This window comes from Microtus pennsylvanicus, chromosome 12 (genome assembly GCF_037038515.1).
Source record: "Microtus pennsylvanicus isolate mMicPen1 chromosome 12, mMicPen1.hap1, whole genome shotgun sequence".
Lineage (NCBI taxonomy): Eukaryota > Metazoa > Chordata > Mammalia > Rodentia > Cricetidae > Microtus > Microtus pennsylvanicus.
Window position 1 is genome coordinate 48796103 of NC_134590.1, and position 12372 is coordinate 48808474.

The 12372-nt window shown below is 41.6% G+C and overlaps 1 protein-coding gene across 3 annotated transcripts in view; it reads left to right on the forward strand.

The window, feature by feature from the left end:
- The first annotated feature begins 1262 nt into the window (after window positions 1-1262).
- The window catches only part of Kcnip4 (potassium voltage-gated channel interacting protein 4), a 1037063-nt gene continuing 1025953 nt past the window's right edge, over window positions 1263-12372 (forward strand). Inside the window, exon 1 of one of the 3 annotated variants that reach the window (XM_075943600.1) lies at window positions 1263-1619. In XM_075943600.1, coding sequence (XP_075799715.1) covers window positions 1559-1619 — 61 coding nt within the window. In that variant the 5' untranslated portion in view covers window positions 1263-1558. The remainder of the gene's footprint in view (window positions 1620-12372) is intronic. The other 2 variants (XM_075943595.1, XM_075943599.1) reach the window with 2 other exon arrangements.

Here is a 12372-nt window from a genome sequence, read left to right on the forward strand (position 1 = left end):
CTTCCATCCCATTACTCTGCCGTCCTCTCCGCTCCAACCACAGCAGCCTCCTCAGTGTTCCCAAACAAGCTGCCCTTGCAGCTGTTTTCATTCCCCTCTCCTGAAGTCATGTTTGCCCTGACTTCTTGTTTCTTTAAATCACAACAGATCTATAAAGCAGATTCCAGCCCACAGCTCATGTAAATAGTTTGGATAGTCACTAAAAGTATTGAAAGTAGGATTTGAATAGTGGCAATGGAGGTGCTGGCATGGTCTTCTCAACGTTAGGAACACAGGGAACACACCCCAGGACTTTAAGGGGTGAAAGAAGGACAAGCGACAATTGAATCCTATCCCGAGAAAGAAACAAGGTTTCGTGGTATTTGTTGCCAGGTGGAAACGGGGAGAAAGAATGGCTTTCCACACACTTAGAAACTACTTCAACTGTGTCAGGGCCAATTGACCTTGCAGCTGAGCATGTGAACAAATGCTAATTTGCTTTGCTGGCCCACAGAACCGGTCAGCTCGACCTTTCTTTTTAAAAGAGGCACCATAAACTTCACTCCTGGCGGCAGAGAAGCCTATGTTTTAATGCCCAGCTCTTTCTTCAACAGTAACCATGACCACAAGTGGTTTATTGGGTTGTCTCTGCCTTCCAGCTATTGCGGGCCTTGGTTCGCTTAGAAAGACAAGCAGCCTTGGATGATAAATTCCCCGTGGGATCTCAGCCATGCCTTCCAACAGAGGACCTCAAGTGAAACCCTTTGAAGAAGAATCTTGTGGGAAATGTCTCCTAGACAGCCAGGCTGGTCCGTGCAAAGTGATATGGTTCACCTTGGCCCTGTCTAGTCAGTGTCTAGAAGTCACTTTCCCCAACCTCTCTCCCAGTCTCATGACTGAGTTGCTCTTGGGAACTTTCCTGTCTAGGAGTTGCTGGCACTGTGCCTGGTTCCTGAGAAGGGCGTCTCCTTGCACTTGCCTTCTGGTGTCCTTCGAACCCTGCTTCTCACTCCACAGGACAGAGTCTGACCCCCTAGGGACCCCGCAGTATGGTTCTTTGCCAAAGAGCTTCTTCACCTGGAGCCAGCCTAGTGCCAGGTTCTACGCGATGCAAAAAGGGGTCCCAAGAAAATCTCAAAAAGAGCCCTGCTTAGCCTTAAACTGCTTCGGGTATCTTTTTGGGTGCATCTGTTCTGTCACCTGAGGCGCCTCTACAGCCTCCTCCACTTTCTCCTTCGGTGACTTGGCAGCAGGTGGCAGAGGCGGTGCCAAGCTTGCCAGGGGCGGGGGGCGCCTAGCTCTGTCTGGCGGTACAGCGCCCAGGCTTCTCAGCGGCGGGCGTCCTGGCCCCCACCACCCGCGCATCCCTGCCACCCAGCGCAGCACAGCGCCCCCGGCGCCCCCCGCCGGCCTCCGCCCGCACCTGCAGCGGCTCCGCGCGCCCTGCCCGCCGCCGCCGCCTCCAGCTCTTGGTCGCCCAGGACAGAGAGGCTGTGCGCACCGGTGCCAAACCCATCGCCAGCCGCCCCTGGGCCAGTGGACTCTAAGAGTACCGCTCTCGAACCCAGCGTACCCCAAGATGAACGTCAGGAGAGTGGAAAGCATCTCGGCTCAGCTGGAGGAGGCGAGCTCCACAGGCGGTAGGATGAGATGGGCTTGCAATCCGGCGCCCCGCTGGCACTGTCCTTCCCTCTCAATGATCGGTGCCCCTTCCACGCTGGGGGCGCCCCGGGGGAGGGGGCACGCTTGTTGCCATCGCTGCATGAGAGAGTGCGGACCCAGACGGGCTTGGGAAATGGAGGTGGGAGCGGGGGCATGGGGGCGCCAAGGAGTGGGGGCGCATGGCAAGGTCTAGGAGGAAAAAAAATTGCTTGAAGTGTGTTTGAAACTCGCTGGTGGCAGGGTCCGCTGCGATCCCGTGCGTACTTTTTGCCTTCCCTGAAAATTTCTGAGGTTGTGTTTGCTTTTACCAGATGCCTTTCACAGGCACACTTCCTATCCCTAACACCTGGGGATAAATGAGCCAAAATGGTGTTGATCCACCCCCTCCACACTTCCTTGATGCTCCCAAACACTTCACTAGAACTCTATTTTGATCCCCTGGGTAATACACAGACGGGATGTTGCCCACATCAGAGCCTTTTGCAGACGCGCTTGTCTTGTTCTAGTGCTACCTTCAGTTTTGTGTGTTCGGAGAAAACAGTCTTCAGTGACTCTTGGAAATAATTTTTCAGTAGTACAGCCTTAGAAAGGTACCGGGCATTGTGCAAGGAGCGTGGCTCTCAGGGAAACACGCAGGAATAGGAACTGTTCTCTGAGTTTAGGAGGACCTAAGGCAGAATTGATGTCCTCCCACAGACCATCTTGGGTTCCATCAGTTTGTTTTTAGATGGCTTTGATGCATTCAGATTTTTTTTTAGAGGACCCTAAATAGGATCAAGGTGGTTGTGAGGAAGATTATATAAGGCTAGAAGTCGCTGGTAGTTACCGTGTCATTTGGCTTTACCGGGTCAGAATGTGGGTTTAAGGGCTATAAAGTTGTAAGTTTTTTTCCCCCGTGCATTCTCTTTATTACTGGAGGAAACAGAGGCACTTGAACAACTGAGTCCAGCACTCAGAAAGGCATGGCCACAAGAAGAGGACATCTATCAGTCCCTTCCCTTCTCGGAGTCAGGACGGTGCTTGTCTCACTTGAGCGTGAAATTTTAAAAAGTCTTGGTTCTTCATAGGTTCCTGTTTTGGTCAGAAGGACACTTCAAATGTCAGGGATGGTTGTAGGTTGGGTATAAAGAAACTATCGTTGGGGTTTCTTCTGCTGTGACTGGGGTGATCAGCTCACTCTCATTCAGGAGAGCTTGTATGCTCAAAGCTCAGGAGTGTGGTACAGCTGAGACAGGCTATGGGGTCACAGTCCCTAGAGTTGCTGGCTTATACTTGTCTCCTCAGTAAGAACAGCTCTTTACCTGGGCTTAGTCAGGCAGATGGGGATTAAATTTACGTGTCCACTCTCAGTCCAGTGTCCTGGTGGGTGGAGTTTCTGTAAACGAAAAACACAAATGAAATCATACCTGAGGAACATGAAACAATTAAAATATTAAAAATGGAAAATGTGATATCAGCTCTAGCATCAAATGCAATGATTTCTCGGAGGATAGAAAGATGTTGATTATATCTTGGCTAAGATGAGGATTGAAGCAAAAATTTAACATTGCATCTTTAGTTCTTGCAAACATTTTTAGGTAATTAGTGTGTGATGATATGACTAAAGGAAGCAGCAGATAGTAGGAAGCATCATTCTTGTTCTTGCGGGTCTTGTTCTAGGGCAATACTAGAGGTGATTGCACATGCTTTTTCAGGACTTTGGTGATCTCTGCTCAAACTTGCGATTGCCATGCGGAGAAATGAATGACTGTCAATTTTAAAGCTTATAGGTTTTGGTTTAAAAACTGTGTCTAGCCTTCAGTAAGTGGAGTTTGGTTTTCCCCTCAAACGTACACTCATGGACTAGGGAATTATAAAAGGATCCATTCACAAAATAACAGGATTATCTGATAGAGAAATGAAAATATTCAAATTGGAGAAATTTCTCTCTGTGTCTTTCGTATGTGTGCTTGTGTATTATGACTTTATTTGGAGGCAAAACTCTAAAAATGCTCCTTGGAGAGGTGAAAGAGACCCCCATGCACACACACTCGAAGTGGCAAATAGGGGGAAAACCTCAGATACAGTAGCATAAGAGTTTAATTATGTTACTTAAACTTTCACCCTTACACTTTTCAACACATAAAAGCATTTAGTGTGTATTCAAGCATCACCTTTGAGGTCATCGGAGCTGACCATGGGAATGTTACTGACCACAGAATATTGATGGTGTAGGGAATACTAGACTTTGACACTTGTCAAATTCCATGTTAGTCTCAAAAACTATACCAATACATTTTGCATTCTATCAACTAGGCCCATTATTCTGATACTCTGTTGTAAAAACTCAACACAATTCTACTACGTGTGTGTGCTTGTGTGTGTGTGAGAGAGAGCGAGAGCGAGAGAGAGCGAGAGCGAGAGAGAGCGAGAGCGAGAGAGAGAGGAGATTTCAGTCAGATATGTAAAAGAATCTGAAAGAAGGTCAGAGAAAAAAGCCTTATGAAATTATTCATTGGTGCCCTTAATTTGTGTCATCCACCTTAGGGATGGCAGATGTTATCTGATGTAATCTACAGTAAAAATGGGGAGAAAAAATCCAGGTTTCAGCAGTAGTGAGAAAAATTGCTGGCATTTTGAATCATGAATTGATAGATGTTTTGTGGCTTCAACTTAAGTTCTATGTTTATTAAGGTTCAAGGAAAGTCAAATTAGCAATTCCCCATGAGTAATAGTCAAAAATCCATTTATTTTGAACTTTGAAAAGCTTTTCATTGTGTAAGATATTCTACTTTCTCTGTGTCACACAGATGAAAAGGCACATTCAATAAATATTGTGAAGCATGACAATTCAGAGACGCCTATTTGCTTCCCTTATGTGCCATCCTTTTTTTTTCTTCCTTTTCTGGTTGATGTTTACACCCTCATTGATAAAATAGGGACATAACTGTTTTGGACATTAATGAACCATGCAAGATAAAATATGCGTTTAAGATTTTTGAAGAATTTTAGAGCAGATAGTGGTTGCTTTATTTTGAAAATATATTTTAGGACAATACACAATCTTTCTTAGTCATTTTTGTCATTTTGTTTGCCTTGTCCTTGGTGGTTTTCATAACACATGGATAATATTGCTTTTCAATATTTCATAGCACATTGAGTTGTTGACCCAATAGCTCTCCTCCTTAGAGACCGTTTTCCAACGTGTGTGTGTGTGTGTGTGTGTGTGTGTGTGTGAGCGAGAGAGAGAGAGAGAGAGAGAGAGAGAGAGAGAAAGAGATTCAGAAAGAGGTGGAAAAGAGAGAAGAGATGAAGAATAAAGGCCTGAGTATTATTTGTTCAGTAGGCCCTTACTATCCTCAATATGTCTTAAGGTTGTTCAATGGAGCACTTTTATAAAATTTTTTTATTGTCGAGCACTGAATCACCCTTTTATTTTTCAAAATGGCTCATTTGGTTAAAGGTCCTAATGCCTCTGCTACATCCTCCTGAATTCCCTGTGGTACTTCCTTTGCTCACCAAATGCTCCTTTGCTGACTATGGTCCCTGGTAGATCTGAGCCATTGATTCCTGGTTATCATTTCACTTCCTAACATCTAGATTGAGGACTCAAATATACAGTCTCAATATCTGATGATGGCTGCTTTCTTCTCCACGGCTGTCTGTGGAACGGAATTAATTTGTACCCTCTCGGATTCCGGGTAACTCTTTTTATGACCCTTACTTCTTTTCTTTGAACATTCTATGCAACCTTCACCAAGTTCTCTTTTGATCATCTTTCTTCTGTGTACTCTCCTCTTAAGCTAATGGCTATTTGAATTTCTCCTGTGGTGTGCAAGTCTTCCTGTGCACAGTCTAGCCCAGTGCCCTACGCTAGTGCTAGACAGACATTTTCATTCTTAGGATTTCAGACCCAACAGCAGGTTTTTAGTGGCACTGTAAAGTAAAAACCAAAAGTGCACTAGAAAAATACATATTCTGTTCTTTAAAAACAAGTTATTTTTCAAATGGGGGAACCATTACTTAAGACACGCAGTTTGAAACCGCTTGAAGCAGACCCTTCTCTATGAGCCTTCCATCTCTGCTGAATCAGCCACCAGGGTTTCTTTACTTCTGTTTCTTCCCTCGGTTTCCTCTCTACAACCCAATACTATGTACATAGCACCATTTCCAGGGCAGTATGCTTGAATCCTCTTCCCTTACCATCTCCCACTTAAAGTCTACTATATTTACTAACTTTTGCTTTAAGTCTTATTATCCCACAGAATATATTTTGGTGCCTTCCTTTGATCCAACTGTTAGAAGGAAACCTGTGGTAGCTTCAGATTGGTGTAAAAGGCTCTCACGAAAAGGTGATCATCTTCTGTCTCCACTTTCTCTCCTATAGTTCGGTTTATGCTTTGGTATAGGTGGCTGGATACTCCCTATTTCCCAAACCTGCTTTGTGTTTCCCCGCTGTTTAGGATTAACTTTCTCCCCTGACATTGCTTGGTGATTATTTTCAATCTCTCCCAACTCATCTCCATTGCTGTCCTGTGCAGCTCCGTTGCTTTGCCTGCTCTTTGGTTTTGTTTATGTAGATTTCCTTATATTTTGGTCTGAATCTGAGCAAAGCAGAATAAATTTGGCATTTTACGTCATTTGCAGCTATCAAATTGTAGTTGCTCATTAGCATATACCCTACACAAGGTACTCATGTTTATCCTTCTAGTTAATATTTACATGGCGCTTCACAAACTAGTAAGTGCCTAAAGGACATTTACTGAATTTAAATCCTGTTACCCCACGACAGACCTATGAAAGAACTTAAATTTCAATTTATGTTTGGATGCTTGTTAAGCCCTCTTTAGGAACTGACATTCTTTGGCTTCCAACCTCTCTATTCATCAGATAATGTCTCTGAGTTTGGAAATATAGCATCAAGATCAAGCTTCTTGGAGCATCTGTAGCTTCATAGCTAGGTGAGTGTTTGTAGAGAAGGCTTGAATAGTTATTCTCTGATTTCCGTGTGTTTGAGGTAATATTCAGCTTTGTCCTGTATCTGGTTACAGTGATTTCTTATTATCTTCCAGATCTATCATGTCCAAGGTCAGTGGTCCAGCAGACTCCCAGTGAGTCCAATTCCTTCCCAGTCAGCCAAAATTAATGAGACATTGCAAAATTAGTTAAGTATTCCTTCTGAAATGTGACTTTGGTTGTCCCTGATTTTGTCACAGACCTTGTCTTTTTCCAACACTCCACAGCCCGTTCTCTATGCATCTGCATTGCCATGTCTGCTATCTTTGTTATTATCTTAGCTATTAAGCTCATCCAATGACAGTGCCTCCCATTGTAGCAGCAGCCATAGAAAGGAATGGAAAAATCAAACCACTGAGACCTCATTCAATGTATACCCAACTGCTTCTTTGGTTCCTTTTCTCTCTCATATCAGCATTCACAGGGAGAACCAGGCTGTGTCGGGAGAGAGGGTTTAAAAGAGATAAAGTTCAGTTCTTTACCCCAGTGGCAGTGGCTATCTTTCCTCTCACCAAGCCTCTTTCCCACGGCTGATCTGTATGCAAGTCCATGTACAGTATTTGGGAATCAAGTAAGTAGAAAGCCCATGTTTAAACACAGCAGTTCCCATCATACTCTGTATTATGAAGAGTCATTTGATCAGGAATATAAATATAGAATTTTCCATGTTGTGCACTTGGCCATCGTTCCTATGTTGAAGGCTTATTTCTATTCCTGAGGGTGAACACAGTCAGTGTGGTTGAATGGCTGAATCACTGGAACGGACTGTGTCATTTTAAATATCTTCGGGGCATATTATTAACCTTTGAGAAGTTACCTCCTTGTATTCCACTCTATTTATTTAGTAAAAATGAGCAGTCTGAGTATTTCAATAGTTTGTAACTTTTGGGCTACCTCAAATTTGTATTATTGGCTTAAGGAAATGTCCCCCTCTTGTATTTAGGTGCCATCTGTTCATGAATAGCCAATAAGTCTTTAGGGAATTCTCACTGTCACTTTTATAGGTCTTTAAACAATGACTCAGGAGGAAAATAGACTTTTATTTTCTGATGTCAATGTGTGTTAATAGTTTGAAATAGCTTTGCGTGAAGCAGTTTATTTAAGAAGAGTGTTTTTGAAGCCCAAGTGGGACTCAAACTCAGGTTTGAATGATACAATAACCACCAGAGTTTACAGCCTACCCACAGTATGTCTTCTTTGTATTATAAAACAAAGATTGTGTTTTACATGCCAAGATATCACTAAGAATATACACAAATCATTTTTATGGTCTTATACATGTCAAGAGGTCCGTAAGAATATAACTAAATCAGTTTATCTTTTTTCATAAAAGAATACATGCCTGTCAAGGGACTCCATGCTTTTTCTGGTAATATTGTATGACTATAGCACATCCAGATATTAAACGTATCTTCATTGAAGAATTGGTTTTCTTCAAGGGACTTTAAAATTTTGTACCCAAATGAATTTTCATTTGGCTAGCATGAGAAATTATTTCAGACCTGTTCTACCCCACATCTTTGTCTGTGCTGTATGTCTGGTAAAGGCTCCAGAAATATGTTGAATGAACGACTTGCTAACATCATGCTGATTTCCAAGGCAGACTTATTATTATACTCCAACCTAGTGGAGTTGTGGGCAAATTGATGCTCTGGTCTTCTATGCCTCATTTGTACGGGACACTTAATAAACACGACAATGTAGTGCTGACCAGCAGGAATCCATAAGATAACACTCTCAGACATTGCTCTAAGAACAAGTGAGTTCAGGTGGGAGAGAACTCTGACTTAGAGAAATTTTGATTTAATTTAAAAAGTTGGTATCAGATAGCCATTCGGTCTAATGCCACCCTTCCTTTTCTGTTTTTGTTTTTGTTTTCCCTGTATCCAATGGTGAAGGTGATATCTAGTAGAACCTTACAGACATCTCATGATGTTAAGATGAGATTTATTCCTCAAATAGTTATACAGAAACTATCTGGTATTAGACTTATAAAGCAGATTCTGCCTACATTTTATACAGAAGATGGTTAATGGATGTGCCCCAGGTGTTCATAGTGGAATGGGGGAAGAAATGACCAATCATTTATTTTTTAAAATACCCATTCCCATGCTGGAGTACATACAGTGGGTTACACTGTTAACAGTGAAATGATTTCCTGTTGGTAGAATGCAGTTCATTGTGTGTGAAAACACACTGTGACAGTAAACTTGGTCTTTTTCCTCTTTGGGGTCTTAAAGAGTGAAGCTACAAAAACAAACAAACAAAGAATGGTCTCAAAAATCTATGATTGTTCTGTTGTTAGTTTCTTCTTTCCACTTTCTACTTTCTCAAATATAACTGTTTTTTGTCTACCACTAAGTAACATTAAAAGATCATGCCATTTAAATTTTTTTTAAAAAAATCTTCTGCAATGCAGGGAATATATGAAGAAACATGCTTTCTTCATAACGCAAATATGACTTAGGAGCTTGAAATGAGTAATAGCTTCTGTTTAAAGAAAGTGGTAAAGGAATTGAGAGTGCTCATTTCTCTTATGAGCAGTTTAAATAATGTTCTAGCAAAAACAGAGGCATTTCAACTCAGTATAGAGATTTTGAAATTAAATAGAGCATCTCCATGATTTTGAAGATAATTTTGTAGAAAATAAATCATTTATCATAAGAGCACTATTCTACCTTATCTAGATCTGTGAGGGGTTGTGAAAATCAACCAACCATCTCTTACAAGAATTCCAAAACTCCTTGCTCCTCTTCTTTCGTCTCCACAAACTCTCTGTAATTTCAGCCGGGGCTCGCTGTGCTGCAAAGCGCTATGTACCTGTACTCTGTTAGAGGTTTGGTAACTGTTTGTACCTTTGCCCTCCTAGTTATTTCATCAGGCTGAAATGAGTCGTGGGGACTTCTGGAACGCAGGTGCAGCATTCCCTTCATTTGGTGGCAGCAGGAAGGAAAATGTTGGAAGGCGAGTAGAAAATGGGAATGCTCAGAGCCAGGCACTGGGAATCATGGAAAAGTAAACAAACACTGCCGAATTCAGCACTATTCAGAGATGTAGAATGAGGACCTCCTGCACACATTTGGTAGAAACTAAATTCCAATTTTCATGTAGACACAGTCATTAAGATTGGTTTGAAAGGGCCACCCATCTAAATGTTGAAGCTGGAAGATAGTAAATATTAGTGCTTCTGAGATAATTGAAGTACAAAATTTGTTGCTAATCTGCATAAACTTTCCTGGTTAAATTAAAGTTGTAAATATAGTTTCCAAATGAAAATTAGTCATCCAAAACAGCTAATACTTGACAAGCACTGTTCACCTCTCTGAATAAACACTAACCATGAAAAATCTACAATCTTTACAGTGAAGCAGTTGAACTGTTGAAATTATTAAAGATATATCACAGTTTTAAGCAGAGCTCCATTTCTTCCCAATATCCATAAGCGAGAGATAGTGGCTTTTCATGAATATCATCAGCACAGAATTACAAAAGCCTCCGGCTGCACTGATTTATTTTCTAGGAAAAAAATTGAAGATACTGTCCAACAATCATTCATTAACAACACACTTATCCATCATGTATTAGATGAGAGACAATATGCTAGTATATGTTTGAGAACAAAGAAAAGCAATGCTGTTGTTTACCATATAGAGTTAAAATTTTAAGTCACCTCTTCCTGGTATACTCCTAAATTCCACTTTGCCAGCATTAACATAATCAACTACAGAAAGCACGATTGTTTACCTCATCTTTAAGACTGGACTTAAATGCCATTTTAGGACACGGTTGTCCTTCTTTAATGAAGAGTGTTATCAGCTACCATCTTATCAATAGCTTTTGGAAAACGTGGAAAACGCTATGCTGAGGGAGCAAAGAGCAGAAGTGTTATAATCACAAAGTTTACTACTATGTGATGTGGGCTTCATGAGGTCACATGTAACATATTACACTACACAGACCTTACTCAGAGTAGTAGTATTAACCTATATGCCAAATAATACTGTTACATATTTGGGTGACCCTGAAAATATCAGTCTATTTTATTCTATGAAATGTATGCTGGACATCTGTGGCCAGGTACCATTCACAGTAGTTAAATGTAAAAGTGATGACAAATATCCCCTGGAAACCTTAAACATACTTGTGAAAATAAACACATGTAATAGAATCTGGAACATGGAAAGCCTTGTAATAGCTCAATTTCCAGAACACTTTGAGGAAAGTGCTTAATCACATCCTGCAGGTCAGACAGGGTCAAAGAAAGACACCTAGATTAGTTGGACCTGCAGAGGGAGGCTGAGGTTTTCTGGGGGAGATGGCAGGTGGAATAATAGATATTTTTGGTAGCAGAAGTTGTGGGGATAAGGCTGAGCTAAGAGATTAGGGTTATACAAGCCGGGAACTCTGAGTTCTTCTTCATGGTGCAATGAAGGTCTGGAATCAAATGGAACAGTGAGATGAGACATTAGGGAAGTCTGTGTGTGAAGGTTCTGAGGAACCTGGTGAATCTTGGTCAAGTACAGGAGTTGATCCTCTGTCTACACCAGCAACAAAACTGCACTAATGTTGCGAATGGATGGAAATAGGGTCCGGGTGAAACCCCAGGCAAAAAAAAAAAAAACCTACTCTGACCAGAAATTACAAGTGGGGAATCTGAAGGACATAATAGATTATTGATCAGAGGCTGAAGAATAAAGACTACACATGAGAGAAACAGAATATGAGCTCAATAGGACTTGAGGATGTTGATGATAGGTTTTTAAAGGGATCAGTAGTGACGAAGACCCTGAGATAGAGCATCTAGATGTCTGGCTTCAGTAAGCCAGGGGTTTCCTAAATACATGCAGATGGAAAATAAAGAAGGAGCTTCATCTGAAAGAAAATGACATTGATTAGATGTAAAAAATTTAATGACTTGTAGAACATCAAAGTGAAGGAGATGCCAGTAGGCATGGGCTATTAGGACTGTAACAATAGATGGAGATTTTATTCTGTAGACAAGAGGGAGCCAGTTGAATTTCATAGAATGACAGAATGTAGAACATTAATTTTGCATAGCTGGGTAGGCTTCATTCTTGATAATGATGTCATTAGGTGACTGTTGCATTAGTCTAGGCAAGAGAAAAAAAAGACTGAACTAGGGTAAAGGCATTAGGAATGGAAGAGTAGGTTGCCTCGAGGACAAGATGGGGGTTGGAGCCACAGTGCGGTATGATGAGAAACACGAACCACAAGTGAAGGAATTGGTTGTGAAGAAGAACAATGTGTTCCTATTTATGAATATTGATTTTCAGGTGTGGGGGGAAATAGCCACATCATACCCTCAGAGACAACTGGAAACATGGGCTTCAAGTTTAGTCTATTTTTCGAGAAGCTCACAATTGTTATGTGTCCAGAAATGTGAGTAACTCAAGGGAAACAGAAATAAATGAAACATTGTCAGGACCCCCAAATCCTGGGCAGCAAACAAAACTGGGATCCCAAATTAGAGAGGCAGATACAGGGAAGAGATCAGGAATGTAGCTGAGAGACTGGGTATAAGAGAACCTGAGAATTCAGACTCTAAGTAAGTGTGGGAGCTGGATGTGAAAACAGGGAGTACACCAGAATTTGGAAAGAGATTGAAGAGGTATTATGGAGGTCAGTGCATGGCACAGGAGACTCATAACTGTTGACATGGGAATAAAGGAGTCTAAAGGATCCAGATCTGGCTAGTATTCAAAGCTGCTATAGGAC